The sequence below is a fragment of the Porites lutea genome, chromosome 2 (assembly GCF_958299795.1).
Source record: "Porites lutea chromosome 2, jaPorLute2.1, whole genome shotgun sequence".
NCBI lineage: Eukaryota > Metazoa > Cnidaria > Anthozoa > Scleractinia > Poritidae > Porites > Porites lutea.
In genome coordinates this window covers 482,501-499,316 of record NC_133202.1, presented here as the reverse complement: position 1 = coordinate 499,316, position 16,816 = coordinate 482,501, and the positions used below count along the sequence as shown (strand labels likewise).

Below are 16,816 nucleotides of genomic sequence, written 5' to 3'. Positions count from 1 at the left end.
ATGTGATAAAGAAACACTAGAAGTACTTGGCTTTGAAAATTCAAAATGTTTTCAATATAAGAGGCACTTAGATTGATGATCTTTTCTTGACACAAACAGCTGTAGCCCAAATAAAATAAATAGTGCCATATAAGAAGTGTTCATTAAGTTGCTGTTTATGGAAGAAAGATCTTTCAAGTAGATGCCCCTGAGATAAGAAAATGACAAGAGTAGATGACTTACAAAGAAGGAAAAACTATGTCATCTGTAGGTAGATTCTTGTAATGCACTGTTACAGTGGGTAGCAAGTTACAGGAAGAGTGCTTTTGGTTGCTGTCTGCAACTCTTTAAAGTTCTTTATTAACGTAAGATAATTTCAAACCTAACTTCATTTTTCAATTTGCAATAATTTGCCATAATTTGTACAAATTTTTCAACCAATAACTTATGAACTTGCTTTGGAGGATTTTTTTAACATACTTTTCAGATAAGGAAGTTCACTCTCAAGATCAGTAAATTTTAGGCATAAATTCATGTAATTTAGTAAATCAGATGCTTAATAGTAAATCATGAATGTTTTGAGGTCTCTGGGGAACTACTCAGGGTTTTCTTCATAAACACAGAGGTTCCTCCAAAGTAAACAGCATCCAAACGACCCCCCACCCCACCACCACTGTCAATTAATGTGCACAGAAAACATTTCTTTCCCGGTCCTATATTTGCATTTATTGTGTGTTCATAAATTATTTTGCAATCCAATATGACAGACAATAACTTGCAATAAAAAAATGATATAGTCTGAATCATTGTGTTTCTAAATTGTCCCTGATCAAATGAAAACCTTTAATTCTTTATTAGATAATATTAGCATTACATACCACTTATTATCCAGAGTAAGGTCATTACAGGGAAATCTCAAACAGACGCCCGGCTTGATGTATTGACCAAGAGATAGCGAGGTCAATACATCAAGGCCAAGGTCTGAGATGTCTCCTTAATGACCAAACAGACGAGGTTAATAACTTTCTTCTCCTAAATTTTATAGCCGGATTGTCAGTGTCTCCTTGAGAAAGTAGCCAGCAAAACAGTGCTGAATCCTTTATACAACTCAGCTACTTAAGATTTTATTATTCTGGGGGGGTAATAAATGATAAATTATTAGGATATACTTAAATTTCTACTGTAAATAATAATATAAAGGGAGCAGCAGCCAAGTTCTCCCTCCCCAGCAACGTTAGTTCCTTAAAAGTGAACCCCTAAAGCCATTTTCTTTTTAGAAATACCACATGCTGCACTGATCTTTTGACATTAGTGATTCCTGTCAGAGCTTTGAAGCCCTGGTTTTAGTTAAAGAGACTATGATACAATGACCGATGCAAAATTCTACATTAAAACAGCAGCTCAGAAGATGACTCACCCTTAAACTGCTTCACACTAACATTTCCAGATTCTGACATTAGGTACCTCCAAGGCCTTCTCTCTAACCCTCTCTTGGTGTTAACAACACAGTTCAGAAACAAAAACCGACCTTGCATCTCCATTCTCATTTTGTTGGTCCAGTCTGTTTTCCACATTTCAGGAAAATCTTCCGCCTCCAAAGGAAATGACCGAACATTTCCTGCATCATGATATTTGACAATGAGATGGCCAGGAACAGCAAAACTGGTGCTTATGTAGAAGTCACCTTTATGAAGCCTGCGGTCTATTCTTGTTAAATGAATGATACTACCAACAAATTTCTTGTAGTAAGGAATCCAGGCATCATCTACCTTTCCATTACCAGAGAAAAAAGTCTGAAATAAAACAGTCAAAGATTAGGAGCCTTGTTTGTTTTCTTTAAAATAAAGACAACTACTTAAGAAAAATTGTTTTAATTAACTGAATATGAATGCATAGAAAAATATTGTATAAAGTGAACTACAAATGAATGAAATAACCCAGTAATGAATAGATGACAGAGAATCGTGAATAAAAGAACAGTATTTGAACATTGACAATATTGTGTTACTTTCGGTGCAGAAAGGTCAAGGTTCAAGATAAATCCATGCATAATGTTTTCCAATCATTATGGAGAAAATGATATGGAGGATTTTTGTCCTCGGCTGAAGGGTTACTCACCCACCCAAGCTACCCTGGGTGATCCATCTTTTCATATATTTCCTTACAAAATGTGAAAAATCATTTACATGAGAAACAAAAAGTTGGCTTGGTTAGAAGGGTGACTTGTCCAGCCGTGTCACCCTTTTGTGATGGCAAGGTCATCCTCCTATCCAGGCCAACTTTTCTCCCTATAAACACTTTGGTTTTAGACAATCAGAGCATACATGAGCAATGTTGAACAGGGCAAAGGTGTCAACCATTTTCTCATATAAACACTTGCTTAAGTTGACTCGGCTGGGAGGGATAACCTTCTACCCAGAAAAAATCTTCTTTATACATGACATGTATAACATACCTCAGCTGATAGTTTGATGTCCTTTAGAACTGCTAAAACAGGTTCCAGATATTGTTGAATAAAATTCTTTACATCTCCTGCATAGTGAGTTTTTAAGAGATTTTCTAGATGTGGAACTTGAGAATCAAACAAGAAGTCCTGGCACAAGGATCGCCAGTCCCAATCATTCTCTTCTTCCTAAGATCAACAAGTCATCCATATTTGTAAGTCTGTTTATACATTTTAATCTTTGCATTTCAGTACATGTATTTTTTCAGTTACACAGGGTTAACATGACAAGGGCTTTAAGTGAAATTCTTCCCTTTTCCCGCAAGAAACCAGAAGCAATATGGAATAAAAACAAAGTATATCTTAGCCTCAACGTGCTAAGAAACTAGTGTTCAATACCCCGGGGGTAGTGGATTTTGCTATCAGGCTACTGAATTCTGTTTTAAACTTGCCCGATGGGCAAGTGATGTTTTTTTTGAGGAATTCGAATAAGAGAAGAACTGTGAAATCAATTCTGCTCATCAAAAAGCTTTTGGAGCTAGTTGAAATGACGTCCAGGCTAGTAAATGCTAGCTTCAGCTTGCCCGAATGGCAAGCTGTAAAAATGATTTTCTTTGCACCCTGAGCCTAGATGAGATGTAAGGCTACTCCTATGGCAAAGTTAGAAGACCCCATTTAAAATTAGAAGATATACAGTCTGTATAAACAATAATATTGCTGTACTACCCGAGCCAGCCCACAGACTCTATGTGAAAGGAATCCACAAAATGGAAGTACTGGTAGGCAAAATTAGTACTTTCTATACAGAAGACTACAGAGGCAGTCCAGTTGGGGGGGGGGGGGGTTATGCTGCTGTCACTTAGTCGGTCATTTCTGAGACTGCCTGATGCCTTGTAGGTTAGGAAAAATGTTGCTGTTGCATTTTAGCGAGGAAGAAAATGTTGCTATCCATTCAGCATACTTTTTTGTGATACTCATTTTTGGAACCTACAGCTGAATAAATAGAAGCTGGAAAGAATTAACTGTTATTAACCGTTCTTGCTGGAGGGACTGGTCTTTAATATTAAATACCAACATTAAGAAACGATTCAAAGAAAATAACAGAAAATGTTAGAAAATAATGGAAGAGAAATTGTTGTGTCACTGCAGACATCAGATGTCTTCACTAGTTAAAAAATAGATTGCCATTGTCAGAATTATTGCCTCCTTTTCTGTTCATTGTCCCATGCTTTCCGAGAAGATTGTTGCCAGTTTTTGGGGTCATGTCACCTGTCACTTCCACCCGTCGGAAGGCCTCCTCACTACAGGCTTTCAAAGCAAACAGATTTCTCACACCTCCCCAGGAGAAGACCCATGGGATTTGTAAATATCTATAATTGTTTAAAATAACAAAGCATTTCAAAATATGTTCAAGGAATCCTAGTTCTTCATTACCAGGAAACATAAATATTTTCTCCTTTCCCATAATCCATGTGCAGAAAACAGGTGGAATAGCTTTCTTTGCTTAATTTAATTAACTCTTATATGTATAACAAAAAATCATAGCAAATAGGAAATTAATTATGGCAAACAGAACTCTTTTGAAATACTGCACTTTTGACTTGGCAGGGCACACTTCTTTACCCCCAAGAGAGGGGCGTTAGTAGCTTTTTGTTAAACAAACGTGGTTTTGGGTAGGGGGGATTTGTAAATGTCGTTGTGCAAATGACCAGGGGTTCCCTTGGGTCACCCCCCCCCCCCCCCCTCGACCGGGATAACTGCTGATAAATTCATAACGACACAACGAACATTCCCAAAATTAAGATTTCACGGATTTCTTAATTTGACAGTATCAACATCATTATCCAATGTCTACATGCTTTGCTTAAACGTATTTACCAAAAGTAACCAAAGCTGACTTTTGATCCTTTTATTATTAGGTTAAACTACTTTTATTGTTGGTTTAAAGCTTTTTTTTGCCATTTCAGGGTTAGGCTGAGTGAGGAGTGATAGATAAATGAATATAATCCCCTTGCACAAAATATTTTCATGGCGAAGGAAAGCCAGCTGTACTGCTACGCTTGGGAAAAAAATGCCTGAGCGCGTTATTCAAATAAAAAGTTGGCATGCCTTCAATTGAATGATACGCCTAATCCCGTGCTTACGAAAGCTTTTAAGCTTACATAATTTGTAAATGATTTTGAGAAAGTCAAACACCTTTAGGTTTCTAACAAGTGAATACAAAAGAAAATGTTCAAAAGATAATATATTACTAGCGTTTTCCAACTGTGACCAAATGAGCAATCAACAAAGCATAGCAAGGCACGAGAAATAACAGCTTATTTACAATAGCTGGATAATTGGTCCTTACCAAGAGGGAATTTTTTTCATTTTCAAATTGGCACGCGTACAGAATTAGCTTGAATTTAGGAATTATAATATTCATACAACCTGCAATGCTATGTATAATATTACCTTTGAAGAAATCCAGGTTCGTGCTGTAGCACAGACGTTCGAATGAATGTCCAAGAACATTGTAATTATACTTTGTTTACACACCTACCTTTAACGACATTGGCTGAATTATCTCTCATGAATAAAAGCCTCAAATACAGCGTTATGCTGGTGAATATTTCAGGTCATTTCTAGCTCGTTTAAAGTATCAAACCGCTCCTTATTGGTCTAGGGAGTTCACAACACACTTCCGCCATATTGGATTATGCGCATCATTTCTTTTCCGCTCAAGAATCACCCCTTCCGTCCCCCTCCACCATCCCCAGGGGAGACTAATGAACACCAGTGAACGATGAGTGCGTGGGTCAAACGTAATAGATGAACGACGTGATTCGACGGAGTTGAAGGTCCAATTTTAGTGTGCGAGTGTTTTGTTATTTGGGGCGCAGTTAACGCTTTGATGAGCCACAATAACATAATAGCGAAACAGCTGTCCCGGACAGCTGTCATCGGCTACACAAACCGTGTTTTTGTCTTGCTAAATTAATCAGTTTTACGTACTACGATCAACTTTGCAGATTTATGTTCACTTGGTTTATTCGTTTGCGGTCCTTTGCAGTTAGTCTTCGAACATTAGTCTTTTTCTGGGGAAAACATTGGCCTTTCTGATGTTTCAGTTTCAGGAATAAATAGAGCATATTCTAGCCCCTCCCCCCACCCCCCAATTTTAGACCAAAACTGAGGCCCACATCGGATTTCGGTCAGACGGCGAACGTAAAGGGTTGATCACAGAGCAGACAGGACTTTCGTACGGGAACAAAATAACGAGAAGTCCAAGGACTACTGCAAAGCTTATCATAAAAACGTATATTGCTTTTTCATAACAATATTTTGGCTGGCCATACCAGCCTTCTTTAAGTTTCAGTAACATCTGTAAACCTGAAGATGGCTGGTATAGCCAGCCGAAATATTGTATGAAAAAGCAATACACGTTGGCAGTAGTCCTTGGACTTCTAGTTTTTTTTTGTTCTTAATATTTGAACTTATTAGATCTCTTTTCTAGAGATCCAACGTTGACAACCAGCAGGATCCTCGTCCACGATTTTTGCAGTTAATTCATTCTTCGTATGGGAGTTAAAAATCGCTAGCAATAAAAAAATGACAAGTTACGTCCATTAATCCCTTTTGAATTGTCATTTCTGTGTTGTTTCTTGGCTGCACAACGTCATCACCAGGGCCCTTCTCTTTGGACTACCTAGTAGCGTGACTGAAATGACGCTGTCAGTAGGCGCCTTACAGGAAACGATATATTCGGAAACAACATTTTAAAGGGAAAATGGACTTTCAAAATGGACGTCATTATAGTTTTTGAATCGCTCTTTAGACCAACGATTTTACACTCCCATACTGAGTTATTTTTTACACTAAGATGACTTCAAACGAAGCCTGATTACCCCGTGAGGGTTTGATCCGCCACTGACCTCCTCAAATAAGTTGCACATGACGAAAATGTGAGGCAAAGTTGAAACGAAGCATTGTAAGAACACACGGAGTAGGAAAAAGAAGGAGGAATTGGATGAAAAATAATCATATTGAGTTGAACACTTTATCTCGGTTCGAGTTCTTTTAGAAAAAAAGAGAATATAAAAACATGTTTAGGTTTCTTGTCCTTAAGCCACTACTTAATATAAGCATGTGTCAAAGGTCGAGAATATTCTCAATCACATTTCGCATCTTGTTGTAGGATATCCAGTGTTATTAACTCGTTACTGAATCATTTTGGATATTTAAATCAAAAATCAGAAAATCTCCAGATCAATGGGTTGCTTTAACAGACCAGTCACTGTGTTTTTCAAACACATACACCGCTAATAAGATCATTTATTCGGTTAATTCAGTCATTTGTTCATAGAGAGAAGTCTGCACAAGCCCGCTGTTATTTCTTAATATGGAAAGCTCTGCAATACAAGAATAGGCGTGGTCAAAAACCGGACGCCGCAGTATTAACTTTTTATGGACATGTTAAGCCACGAAGGTATAGTTTGTACTGATCAACAACTTAAGTCATTCTCCAGCACCGAGATTTGGAAAATCCGTAAGTCCCAACTGAAAGCTATGTGAACAAAGCCTTAGTCAAAATGCCGATAACTGGAACAGCTTATGTTGAACCTGCGGTTACTTCTGTCGCTTTGATAGGCCGGTTCAATTCTGCTCCGGCAAATATGAGATCAATTTCGTGACTGTTTATATGCAGCAATAATTCTCTCACAGGACAAGGGTTGGGCATTTCGACGTGGTCATTCCGGCCAGCCACGTGAAGGACAAGTTGTGGGGATTATTTGACAAGCTCGGATCAGAATGTGTTTAGCCGGGTGGTGGCTTGAAATTCCGACGAGCTTCATCTGACTTCTCCCAAATTACGTTTCTGAGTGATACCTCCCCGCAACTCCTATATTCGATGGCGATTGGTATTGTTCATTTCAAATTACCTGGTCAAGAAAATCAGCAATGACCGGTAAAAAGGACATAAAGACAGCCGGCAAAGTTTCTTTAATAGCTAATAGTTTGGTCGTCTGCCTGCTTACATATTTTTTCACGCAAGTACTGAATTCTGATCAGTTTGTGGTCTGGTATGATAGTTGTATTATCAAGATCTTCTCCATCTTTGTTTTTACAACATGTGCAATTTTTGGTAACTATTATAACAGTGCTCTTTAACAAATAAACAAAATTCATATATTCATTACTGATCTTAATGCTAGCATTACGGTCCTCTTCTTTTAAACCTCACTTAAAACACATGTTTAAAAAAAATCAATTAAGTGTTTCAAAAACATTCAAGTCTGCACTGCTCCTTCTGGAATTGAAGTGTAAACTATCATCAGTAAAACCTTAAAAAATCCTTAAAACATGTGCGTTACCGCACCCCCTCCCCTCTTGGAACAAATCCGCCAACTATGCAGGGTAGCCCTCACTTATACTCTGCGTCTGTCTTTGTCCGCTAGCACCGCTATCAGTAAAACTTGCCAAGGTAAACTTGCTATAGTAGATAAGGCTTGAAGTTTTTACTTGAGAAGGAAAAAATGCCATATTTTTCACATTTACAGTAAGAAGGAAACATGGCAATACAAATGATTGGCGAACGTCAGGAAAAAATAACTTTTGCATTATTGATCGTTGTTTAAGCAGGCAAACCTGCTATAGCATAACATCCATTTATAAGCTACTTAAATTTAATGTCGCCGCCTGTAATCATATGACTTAGGCAACTCTGCATTTCACTGAGGTCATATCTAAAAGGTCCCACTCCCCCCTGATACAAAACTGTACTGTCCTTGATGATGTAAAGTCTTTCTGGTATGGCACCGTAAACAGCATTAGCAGTATTCCACATGGTATCGACTGCCACTTGAACCTCAACAGCAGGACACTGAGCCTGCAGTAACTTGGCAGCCTGGCATCTCTCTTGGGTGGTACGATGTTGTGGTATGTTGAAGTTGTTCTAAAAAAAACAATAACTACTTGGTAGGCAATAAACATCAAATCTTTTTGTTCTTTCTAGTCCAGTAAAAATCAACACAAGGAATTGTTCACCTTTTTTACTAATGACGCATGTTTTGTTCTTTTTCTCCCCTGAGAAAAAAAATGTATTGCACTTGGGTCTCGTTTGTCATAGTTCAAGATGCAAGGATCCATCGCGAAAGCTGAGTTTGTACTGAAACCTCATCAAACTGGGGCTTAAAGGATTAAATGGGTTATGGTGGTCCTCCTGGTGAAGGTTTGAGATTAAAGCATTGTATACAGAGATGAGATATACTTTCGTGAGGATAATTGATGCAACCAATTAAAAGGTGTTCATTACAAAATTGATGGATACATGAATCATGAAAAGTACATGAAAAAGACAAAAGTAGACATACCAGTAATGAATTTGATGAAAGTACAGTATCTGATCAGTGCTATTTTTTACTGACTGACTCTGGTAACGCTGTTTTGCCGCGCGTCCAGGAGTCAAATTTTTGTTGTTGTTTATGATAAAACAGAATTTAGAGGATAAATAATAAAAAGAGAATGTGTAGCAGCAAAGTGAGACCTGGGTCGGTGCATAAACGCGGAACTTTATTTACCGGCACTGGGCACCTTTTACGGAAGCCGGGCTCTGAGATACGATTATGTTTCAGTTGAGAAACCTGAGGGGAACTGACAAGGTCATTCATTTATCCTGGACAAAATAAAGTTCTTTTTATGTACGTGGGCTGTATTACGTAATAAGATAGTCTGTAACATAGCTCTTCCTTACAATTTACTGAAAACATATTTGCCTTTCGGGCCGTTGAAAACAAAATGATACTTGTCCCTTTTATTTTGCAGTATGTAGCACTGGATAAAAATCTTCGTCATCTTATAATGCATAACGTATAAAGGGAATTAAGATTAATTTAAGTTGTATAAACGTAATCAAGTGTAAGTTATGAAACACTGAAAAAGAAGTTGCATTGCTTTGCAAAGGTTCCCTTCATACCCTACCTAACATTATTAGAGCATTTTATGGCCGCACAAGGAAACACCTTCATATATCAGACATTAGTTCTGCAGCTGTCCAGTTTTGTTTCTACAGATCACGTCACACAATAATGGCCCTGATATGATCCGCTTACTTTTATGTACCAAAAAGTGGTCTTACCTCAAACGCCCATCCATCCGTAGGGTGTGCTTCCTCGATGTATAAAAGAAGAAAGTCAACATCTTGTTGAAAAACCCGGCAAATTCTGCTAAATTTCTGCAGGTCCGCCATAAATTCAGGTCAGGTGCAAGAGCCAAAGTTAATCACCAAAGGTCTTCCAACTCTTTGAAAATCCAGCAACATTTTGTTTTTACCATCAAGACCGACTAAAGGTACATTAATGGCTAGTCCACCCGGGCGCACTCTCTTTGTCATATTTCTCCACAGCACATACTTAAGAGCGTTTTCCATTTCAGAACTGAACATGGTGGGCCAGAAATCCTCCGGTTGCACTCGACACTTTGACCATTTCAGAAACACTTTTTGCAGTAACTTTGTACAAAGTGGAATGAAGTTCAGGGCTTTGCCAAAAACGAAAGCAAGCCGAAGAAGGCTTGCCAAAAAATAAAATTTGCAAGCTAGAGTATTTATTCTGAACAACATGACTCCCAAGTGAACTCATTAATAGCGAGGGCCTTTGACTACCCCGCTTTTATTGATTTATTTCAAAGCAAACCGTGTTAAGAGTGCTGCTTTGAAATCAGTTCAATACATACATAGAATAATTATAGGCAAGGAGGCGTGGAACCTTAAACAAAAGGTACACCAATGAAGATCCTACAGTGGTCCTTCGGGTACAGAGAAAATGATGCGTAAAACTGATGTGAAATTGTTAAGCTTGTACTGTTATCAAAGTCCGAACCTTCGTGCGAATACGACTGACTGGCATGGCTTTGATACTGACAACGAAGAGTGTGTAGATTGAATACCAAAATGATCTACTGAACGGAAGAAAAGCAACTACAAATTGAATCGCTGTTATTTATTTATGCGGAGGCGTCTTACTTTCGTTTACACGACAAGAACGTCTTTTTTTTCTTATATATATATATGTTTTTTTTTACAAGATTACCGATTATTTACCGCGTTTATCCCTTTTCCAGCCAAACAACTCAACTAGTCCTTAGCTTCTGGAGGAACGGCCAAATTGAAAACAGAGCTTATAATGGTCAACGGAAGTCAATTAAGGAAGCCATTTGTGTTCACTCTCACCCACAGACAAATATACTACGAGAAAAACAAAAGCTGAAAACACAAGAAAAATAAAGTTGCCGCCATCACGTAGGCTAAGTGCTTGTTCAGCAGGTTAGATATATTAGTTTCCATGCCGACCCGATATAACAAACAACAAAGAAACCTGGCAAACTCTTGTCAAGTTGAAAATATTCCACAATGTAAGAGTATAAAAGGGCAAAAAAATTTTAAAAATCGGCCTAGCTTCTTTTCCAGTCAGCCCCAACTAAAACAGATATGGTTGGTTTAAACCCTGATCCTTACAGGTTGCTTTTCGGGGGTAGAATATAAATATGGTTAGGAAAGGATAGAGGCATGCAGTTGTTTCGCTAATTAGCTAAGCCGGGGGCACCTCGTAGTGACTATCTGTTATTTGTCTGCTAATTATTCCCTTCATGTTTTCAATTTCAACAACCCCCAAATCCAATATTTTCCCATGCAGTTTCCATAATTTAAAATATATCCCTAATTTTAACGATTGAAAGTATTCGAAAAATGATCCAAAAATTCTCAAAAACCTATTGAACCAATTACTCCGACCCAATTGAGGCATTTTTAATTGAATGAAATCTTTGCCCCTAGGTTATGAACAAAAAGGGCGGAAATTCATTCCAGTGGGGCTTTTTAACCAGACTCCGATCCCAATGAAATCTTTTGTTTGTTCGATGGTTGTTTAAGGTGGCTCGATACAGTTTTTCAGGGTCAATACCTCCCATGTTTGAGCATAAACTACGTCGCCATAAACAAAGATGTGGAAAAATTGCCACCACAGTTGTATAAGATAAAGATGGAAATTTGTCAAGATCAGGGTTGCAATGACATCGGAGTTGTCATAACAACGAAATGAAGCCATTACCTATTTTACTTGCAGCAGTATTTCTCGGCACTGGGAACTGGGATGTTCGACTGTTATCTGTGAGAGACAAAGCGCTTTTGACATGCAATTTCACCTCATAGTAGTTTCAAACTTTTTGAAAGATCATGGCCGAGATAACTCTAGCCGATTGCTAGAAAGAGGGATTTGACTAGTATGTATCGAGGCGCTCTAGTTAGCGGTTTTGTAAACATTTCGGTCTACTTTAACAAATTAGCGAATAATTTTTAAACCGCTCAATAGTTTTTTTTTTTAAATTAAGAATCTTGAAATTAACCGTTCTTTTATATGACTTCTTAGTTTCAAGATGATTGATATGCATGTTTCAAATGCATTGTCAGTTACTGCTGTTCACTTGAAAATGAAATACTAAGCAAATCCTTCTTTCTAGCAATCGGATGAAGCTATCTCCATAATCTTTGACCCACGTTTTTAAAACCATTGACACTACTATGAGATGAAATTGCATGTCAAAAGCGCTTCGTTTTCTACAGATAACAGTCGAACATCAAGATTGTCCATTTTTTACCGTATTTCTAACCATGAAAACTTCTTCCCAAAATATCTCGATAACGCTCCTACAGATTTCGCCTAAACTTCACGAACATCAAGGAGACTATTGGAGGAAAAAGCTCCGGTGAACGATTTTGGAAGAACAGTTCGCAGTGCCGAGAAGTATTGCTTCAAGTAAAATAGGTAATGGCGTCATTTCGTTGCTATGACAACTCCGATGTCATTGCAACCCCGATCATAACAAATGTTCATCTTTATCTAATACAACTGTGGCGGCAATTGTTTCAAATCTTTGTTTATGGCGACGTAGTTTATACTCAAACTTGGGAGGTATTGACCGTGAAAAGCTCTATCGAGCCATCTAAACGAGCAATCCCTGCGGGTGGTCCTCTGGGTCAAAAACATCTTCAAACCTCGTTCCAACGGTCTTCTCCTACTCGTCGCCGGTTCCGGGGAACGAGCAGGAGAGGAGCCTGGGAACAAGGTTGAAACATCTTCCTGAGGAAGACTAAGGTCACCCATTTGCTTATGATGACGAATAGTATAGTTTACACTTTACAAATGCTTGAAAGAGGTAATAATCTTTGACTTAGGAATACAGTAGAAGCACCATCCGATGAGAATTTGGTCTCATCCTTGCTTTAAACTCCAAGGAGCAAGAGACATACATTCATGCACCAACATCTAATTAACTGTGTTTTGAATTGTGCCAACTTATAGCTGAACTAGTTTGGGTCTGCAAGTGCATGCATTGCAATTGTGTTGTTCTTGTGTTCTCTCTGGACGAAAGCGTCATGCATGGTATGGCCAGCCGAAATATCGTTATAGAAAACAATACACGTTGTTTTAAATCAGCTTTGCTGTAGTCTTCGGACTTCTCGTTCTTGTTCTTTATATTTTGGCTGATTTGATCTCTTCTCTAGAGATCCAACGTTTACAACTAGCAGGATCTTCGTCCACGGTTTTTGCAGTTAATTTAATGCATTCCAGGGGCGGATCTAGTGGGAGGGTGCTGGGGGTGCGCACCCCCCCCCCCCTCCCCTGAGATGACCTGCGGCTTTCTAATACAACTGGTATTCTGCAAAAACAAAAAACTATGTGGTTTATTGGTGTCGAAGTAGAGCAAGAGACGCGTGCACCCCCTCCTAAAAAAAACCTGGATCCGCCCCTGCATTCTTAAGAGCTGCAATGTATATGTACCATTCCCGTTTATCCCGCACTCAAGGAGATTTCCACTGAATTCCGATATAGCGTATATGGGTAACTTTATCAACGCAAACATAAATAAATTTACGACCAGTTTATCATTTTCTTACACCGTATAACTGATCATTGCGAGGAAACATACAAGGAGACAAAAATAGCATATCAGATCTTTAAAGCGGAATATTCTGCATGTCATATCTTCAGTATTCTGCAGGTCACAATCTGTAATATTCTGCATGTCAGATATTAAAATTTCAATGTTTGCAAGTCAAATCTTGAAATTTTAATAGTCTGCACGCCAAATCATGAACTCACGATTTGATAAACCAGGTGTAATTTACTGGCTCACATATTGAACCGAATCCTCAATCTACTCAGAGTGATAACTCTCGGTAAATTATGCTGCAGCAGCCGGCGCCTGATTCTGCGGTCAATCCAAACTGGTTAACCTTTCTCACCAGCACTTCAGTTTTAAAAAATGTTTGAAAAAATATTTGATCCATTCCTGAAACTCTTGGAGGATTAAGATCGTGATCATCAGTGATAAACGTCAAAGAATAGGAGATAAAAAATTAAATTGAAATTCAGCCATTAATTTCATTCCGCTTGATTTTTTTTAGTTGTCTTGTGGCCTCTCAGTTTTCCTCAAAATTTATTCACTGTGGTCTATCGGTGAAACAAGCTGTTTCTGTTTTCTTTTCTTAAAATCTCATGTTAAAACACAGTTATGCTCCCGCATCAAGTAGACTTTTGGGCGGCTTACTTGTTCATGACTAAACCAATTACTCGTTTCCTAGAGTTCCGAATTCTTCTCGGTTAAATGTTGGAATTATACACCAAACCGCTATAGCGTACTTTATTTTAATAACAACAATAATGATGATGATGATGATGATAATAATAATAATAATAATAATAATAATAATAATAATAATATTTAATAATTCTAAAGCGCATTTTTACACAGGTATCTGATCAAATGCACATCCAGAAAATGAGACATATAAAGAACATAAGTTATACGTACTACCTACTGTATGTACTGAAACTATTTACAGTCAATGGCTACACCAGTAATTTAGCATGACTAAAATTGAGCAAGAGATAAAAAATGGAAATAAGAGTAGAAAACAAAAGAACCTCTAAAAACGTAAACAGAGGCACTGTAGGCTACTCTAAAATAGTAGGTCTTCAGGAGTTTCTCAAAATTATCGAAATTCTTCTCTGTCTAGTAATATAGTCCGGTAAGACGTTCCATAACTTTGGACAAAAGAAGTAAGGCCAATTTTGATATTTAGGAAGGCGCGGCCTTCTTTCTTCCAACCTGAGATCAGGCCCAATTTGAACGGTTCTCATACATTCTCTCTCACGGCTACCGCTAAAATTCGTTTCGCCATGCCCGCCGGAATGTTATTGATCTCAGGTTATCTTTCTTCAGGGTCTTACATACAATGATAAGGTTAAGCTAAGACGTTACAATTTGAAATAAAGAATAGCGTGCAAAATGATACAATAATAACACGGGAAAATTTAAAAAAGAAAAAAGGGAATATTCAAAGTATATGAAAACAATAACCGTTCAACAAGTGATATGAAAGAAATTTGAAATTTAAAAAAAGTATAAATAAATAAATAAAAATGGAAGCCTGAATAAGGAATGTATTACATTTCACATTTTCTCTCTCTTATTAATACCTAAGGGTTCAAGAGTTTTGCTCCGTCTCTCGATGAGGTATGCCGGCTTCTCTAGCTTTTGGTACCGCACTGTCTCGGCTGTTAAATTTAATAACTGACTTAACTTTGGAGCAGCTGCACTAAATGATTTGTCCCCGGGGGGGATTCCCATCTCCCACATAAGAGTGATGGGGTTGCTCGTCGGAAAATTCAAGTTAAACCACTAAGGGAGACCAATGTGGGTTTGGCTCAAGCTTAAACTGACCCCTAATATGATGGAGATTTCTGTGTGGTCAGTGTCAGAAAATTATTTGTAAATTTCTCTATGTACAGTGCTAAGCGATACCTGAATGGGCAAGTATGGTAACTTTTCATCCCAAACACCCTAAGTGAAACCAAAATCTGCAATTTACATCCCGAAGCGAGACGACAAGCATCCCCGTCATTCCCCCCATCCCCCCCCCCCCCCCCCTCACACACACACACACGTTTCAATTTTAACGATTAGTCTCGTGGTCAAACCAGGTCAACACCTTAGTAATGCATCAAAACTCTTCGGCCTCAAATTTTGCAACCAGAGTTTCTGGTTATCACAGTTGATACACGGAAGCTTTCTTTAAGAAGGGGTTCTTTTTTTTCTCTGTGGGATTTTCATTGTTCTGAGGCTACAGCTCGGCCCAGCTTAGTTAAATTGGCTCACTACAACTGGATGACGTATTTTATCAGCTGTTGGATGAGCCTATAAGCTCCTTAACGACAACCAATACAGTGCTAATCTGTTTTATCTGCCGGCATTCAGACTTCTTTGATAGTCACGAAAAACGCGTTATCATAAGCCTATCGGCGGGCGAAGAAGGCCTAATATTTGAGACGATTAAATGATACTCCAAGCATGTAAAACTTAACTCCACTTAAACGATCCATACTCTCTTTTCACAGACTAAGTAGGACATAATTTGCTCTGAATTGTCAGGTAATATAGACAAAACTTTCAAGCTGAGACCAACAGCCACTTCCATTGATGAACTGTAGCATAGAAGATCACTGAAATTCCGCGGAGTGAGATTGATCACGGCAATACGTTATTTAATTTGGATCAAGGCGCAATGCAACTCGCGCAATCCCTCTAGTCTGTTTTGCTTATTTATGAACCCCTCTTTTCTGAAAAGGGAAATAATGTCAAGATTTAATACAAGAACGTCAATTATTTTATTTGTTTCTCACTGTCGGATTTTACGCGCTGCTTTTTGTCCATTTACCAACCAAATTAAATAAAACTCAAGTACTTGGCGCGGAGACTATCTCTGTATAAAAAAAATTGTTCGACACAGTGAGTATTGAGTGTTCACGAACAGGTCAGGTTAGTCCCCATACAAATACAGTACATTTTTGCACAGCCTGTCAGAGCTGACGCCTCTTTCGGCATATATTTCTTTTTAATAGGCCGAAACGAAACGAGACAAAAGGGTGAAAAACCGAATAATATGAATCATTTTTATCGTTTTTATAGCCTTCCAAACCGAAATCAGTATCGGGTAAATTTGTTGAAAGCTTGTTTTCTCTCTCATCGCTTTGCCGTCTGGATCGTTTGCTGTTTAATACTTTGCATACAAGCTGTTAATGTAGTGAGTCAGGGCTACAACTGTGAGATTCTGCACCTCTCTACGGTTTGTCATTGTGGACTCGCTACTATATCTGATGGGCACACCTGGCACGTGACCGCCATCTTCTTGCCTTGTTGACTGGGTCGTGCTAGGGTTTAGAAAACTTCTGAACTAGATTGCAACTACAAGATACGTGCCTGCTGAAGCGATTTTACTTGACCGGTGAAATAGGTAGCAGTAAGAACACTACGCACTTAAAATGCATCACTACTGTGGAATATTAGTCTTATTTA

At 38.3% G+C, this 16,816-nt stretch overlaps 2 protein-coding genes across 3 annotated transcripts in view; both read right to left on the bottom strand.

The window, feature by feature from the left end:
- Positions 1 to 5,129, bottom strand: part of LOC140927314 (puratrophin-1-like) — a 31,388-nt gene extending 26,259 nt beyond the window's left edge. The window contains exons 1-3 of one of the 2 annotated variants that reach the window (XM_073376937.1): positions 4,877 to 5,129; positions 2,435 to 2,611; positions 1,397 to 1,772 (exon numbers count right to left, since the gene is read on the bottom strand). In XM_073376937.1, coding sequence (XP_073233038.1) covers positions 1,397 to 1,772; positions 2,435 to 2,611; positions 4,877 to 4,936 — 613 coding nt within the window. In that variant the 5' untranslated portion in view covers positions 4,937 to 5,129. The remainder of the gene's footprint in view (positions 1 to 1,396; positions 1,773 to 2,434; positions 2,612 to 4,876) is intronic. The other variant, XM_073376938.1, reaches the window with a different exon arrangement.
- A 2,949-nt stretch (positions 5,130 to 8,078) lies between these two features.
- Positions 8,079 to 9,650, bottom strand: LOC140929151 (type I iodothyronine deiodinase-like). The gene is made up of 2 exons (XM_073379023.1): positions 9,540 to 9,650; positions 8,079 to 8,357 (listed from the first exon to the last, which is right to left on the bottom strand). The coding sequence occupies exons 1-2, from the start codon at positions 9,648 to 9,650 to the stop codon at positions 8,079 to 8,081; spliced, it is 390 nt and encodes a 129-aa protein (XP_073235124.1).
- Positions 9,651 to 16,816: the final 7,166 nt, after the last annotated feature.